The 3,624-nt window shown below is 34.8% G+C and overlaps 1 protein-coding gene across 1 annotated transcript; it reads left to right on the top strand.

The window, feature by feature from the left end:
• The first annotated feature begins 332 nt into the window (after nt 1-332).
• LOC116350470 (aarF domain-containing kinase-like) lies at nt 333-3,248 on the top strand. The gene is made up of 4 exons (XM_031782267.1): nt 333-421; nt 1,335-1,800; nt 1,859-2,440; nt 2,508-3,248. The coding sequence occupies exons 2-4, from the start codon at nt 1,363-1,365 to the stop codon at nt 3,048-3,050; spliced, it is 1,563 nt and encodes a 520-aa protein (XP_031638127.1). The 5' UTR covers nt 333-421; nt 1,335-1,362; the 3' UTR covers nt 3,051-3,248.
• The last annotated feature ends 376 nt before the right edge of the window (nt 3,249-3,624 follow it).

The following is a 3,624-nucleotide window of genomic DNA, read 5'->3' on the forward strand; positions in this document are numbered from 1 at the left end:
ACATGCGATCAAAGTAACGAGTATGTTAAAAATGCATTAGCAAACATTTTGAGCGGTGAAACGTGAGCACACGACCAAAAAACACAAAAAAAAAAAAACAAATTATCAAATGAATGACAGTACGTCAGGTCTTGAGCGCAACGATACCTTCCAGTGGTTTTTCTGTTGTATGTAACACTTTCTCTGTATGACGAGTTTGCAATGACATTTATGAATCATATGTTCACTAATGAATCGTTTACGTTTGACGATAATTACAAATCGATTTGTAGGTGTTTTTTTTTGGGTGCGATACATTTGGCCATTGTTCAGTCAATTCAGTTTGTGGTTTTATTTCGAATAACAAACATTTGGTTTGGAATCAAAGTGAATAATAATTGGAAATTGCTCATACGATAAGTCGATATTCAATAATAATCAGGTGGGTGAATTTGTGAATTTAATTATTCGGTAAATGAAACAAAATGTTAGATTTGGTTATTGAGTGCATTCAAAATATTGATGCAAAAAATATTAACGAAATTAATAATATCTACTTTAAAAATTTCTATACGCTGAAAGTGGACGTTTCATGATGATGAAAGTAAAATAATGCTACATATTTGAATTCATTGCGACATGTTATGCCATATAAACGAAAATTCGATAAAATAAATACAGTGTACACACAATCATTGACAACAAGCATACGAAATACCGGCAGAAGCAACGGCGATATGGAAGAATGCATTAACGATTTAAATTAAGAATGAATAGCATGTAGACGAGAGAAAGCGCGACAGTAGTTGAAATGTAAAAGCACGTACGGTTGATATTTATATACATTGAGTCACATATTATATTACTATTATACTATTAGCCAATTGTAGTTAATCGAAATTCATATGTATGCTCTCTGTCATTGGATTAAGTGATTTCATAGAAGAAGAAAAATCTTGAAACTATCAGTTAACTCTTTCGGTTTATTTGTGAATGAGATTTGTAATTAGGAGGTGTAATATGGAACCAAAATATGACCAAAATTGTCACAATCTGTCTAATAATGACATTATGGACGTAATACAATGATGATGGAAACAACGGTCATGCTATGTAAAGAATTGTGTGAGCATCGATCTAAGCATATTTAAAATTATAAAACACTTGTTCGGCGACTGGTGTATACTGCAAAACGCTTGTGTTGATCCCTTACTGTCCCTTACGGTGATGACTTTTGTTGTCCACCACAAGCGTTTCTCCCATTTTATTCACTTTTCCTCGCTGTTGAAGCGATACGAACTCTTTATTTTATTGAACACATTTTAAATGAATATTTTCATCTTTTTTCTTTACAGATAAAATTGATGTCATTACATTTGGTGAATGAATTTCCAAATCAAAATGAATCGTGTTCTTAAATATTCAGCAATAACTGGTGGAGTTGCACTTACCGGATTGAGTCTTCGCGCAAATAATTACGATGTAAACTCCCTTGGAATAGTTCGATTATCACGAGCAGCACTCACCGTTTATGACATTGCTTGTTTGTATCGCCAAAATCTATATAAAAGGGAATGGGACAAAACGTCACCCGAATATAAAGCCAAAAAAAGTCAAACACATACAGTCGCTGCTGGTAAACTGCTCGATTTAATTTGTATAAATAAGGGAGTTTACATTAAGGTTGGCCAACACATTGGATCATTGGATTACTTGATACCGCCAGAATATGTTCGAACCATGAAAGTGCTACAAAGCAATGCACCAAAGAATCCCATCGAAGATCTCTACAAAGTCATACGACAGGATCTCAATGTGAATGTGAGTCGTGACCTCTTGGAAGGGATGCATCAATTTGATACATTTTTGTTCATTTCAGCCGGAAGATTTATTCGAGTCATTTGATGCAGAACCACTTGGCACCGCATCATTGGCACAAGTACACCGTGCCACACTGAAGAATGGCCAAGAAGTGGCGGTGAAAGTGCAACATCCATACGTAATGGGAAATAGTGGTGTTGACATAAAAACAATGGAATATTTGTGTAAAATCATGTCGATTGTATTTCCTGACTTCAAAATGCAGTGGCTGGTGGACGAGTCAAAGAAGAATCTACCGTTTGAATTGGACTTTTTAAACGAAGGACGCAATGCGGAGAAAGCAGCCGACATGTTCAAGGACTATAAATGGCTTAAAGTGCCGAAAATATTCTGGGACATTTCATCGAAACGTGTACTAGTTATGGAATACTTAAATGGAGGTCAAGTCAATGACTTGGACTATATTAAGTCAAATCAAATTGATACTTATGATGTTGCAAATAAAATTGGTCAATTATATTCAAATATGATTTTCATCAATGGATTTGTGCACAGTGACCCACATCCCGGCAATATTCTAGTTCGCAAATCGAAGAAAGGCGAAAACGAAATTATTCTTCTCGACCACGGGCTCTATGCTGTAAGTTTCATTGACTTAGAATAACCCATTTTCCGTCACTAACAATGTATAATTTTAATTCAAACAGAATTTGACAAATGAATTCCGATACGAGTACTCCAAACTGTGGCTGAGTATCTTGAATGTGGATCGTAATGGGATGTGCTATCACGCGAGTAGATTGGGAATCAAAGGAGATTTGTATACGCTGTTTGCGTGTATGTTAACCGGTCGATCGTGGAAAAGTGTTATTTCTGGCATCAATCGGAAAAAACCAAATGCAACCGAAAAGGATCTTGTTCAAACGAAGAGCACAAAGATGTTGCCATCGATATCCGATGTCTTAGAGCAAGTCGATCGACAAATGTTACTGATTCTTAAAACAAATGATTTGATTCGCGGCATTGAAACTACTCTTCAAACGCAGTATCGCATGACATCATTTTGGATAATGTCGAAATGCTGCATCGAATCAGCGGCCAGACAAGAAATTCATCAGTCCAAATCCAATTGGCAACGATTTGCAAAAACTCTTCAGAAAAATTGGTCGATATTTAAATTGAATATTTTTTATTTATACATGGGCATTGTTAATTCGAATCTGTTTTTAACATTTCGTCAATTATCATAATTTACATATTTAAATATTACAGCAACAATTCGTTTTGCGTAATTCATAAAAACAAAGGAAAATGTCAATTTCATGATGACGCACGTAGACCAGACATTCTAGGCTTGCATATAAATTTATCTTATCTCTAGCTTTCAAATGTAATTAAAATTGATAGTAACGTTTTTCTCAATAAATATTTCATTTATTGTAGTTGAAGTACACGTTTAGATCATTCCATATTCCAATCCACATGAGCAAATAACAGATGTTGCAAGAATTCGGATCAAATGATAGAAAACCACTATAAATTCAAGTCTCAAAAACAATTGAATCCCACAGCAATGAAACGACAACAACAATAACACATATTTTTACTGTCAAAATATTGATGTCAAATGGTGTCGACATTGGTGACGGTATTTTGAAACAGACTGTGTAATCCATATTCATCGTATATGATCCTATGTAAAGTTCTATACTTGATCTAGTTCACATTGACAGTCCAAATCGTTTATGTCCACTAGCGAGGACATGGACTGTGTGTTTCTTCTGTTACATGTACGTTGTAATGGACAAGTATAGTAACATGACG

This window comes from Contarinia nasturtii, unplaced genomic scaffold (genome assembly GCF_009176525.2).
Source record: "Contarinia nasturtii isolate CC-2019 unplaced genomic scaffold, AAFC_CNas_1.1 Cnas_scaffold_4154, whole genome shotgun sequence".
NCBI lineage: Eukaryota > Metazoa > Arthropoda > Insecta > Diptera > Cecidomyiidae > Contarinia > Contarinia nasturtii.

What these genes read in the sequence shown, in the direction of transcription:
- LOC116350470 (XM_031782267.1), top strand. Translation starts at nt 1,363, where the DNA reads ATGAATTTCCAAATCAAAATGAATCGTGTTCTTAAATATTCAGCAATA. An exon ending in GACAGGATCTCAATGTGAAT is followed by an intron (nt 1,801 to 1,858) that starts GTGAGTCGTGAC and finishes TGTTCATTTCAG; the next exon opens with CCGGAAGATTTATTCGAGTC. An exon ending in TCGACCACGGGCTCTATGCT is followed by an intron (nt 2,441 to 2,507) that starts GTAAGTTTCATT and finishes TAATTCAAACAG; the next exon opens with AATTTGACAAATGAATTCCG.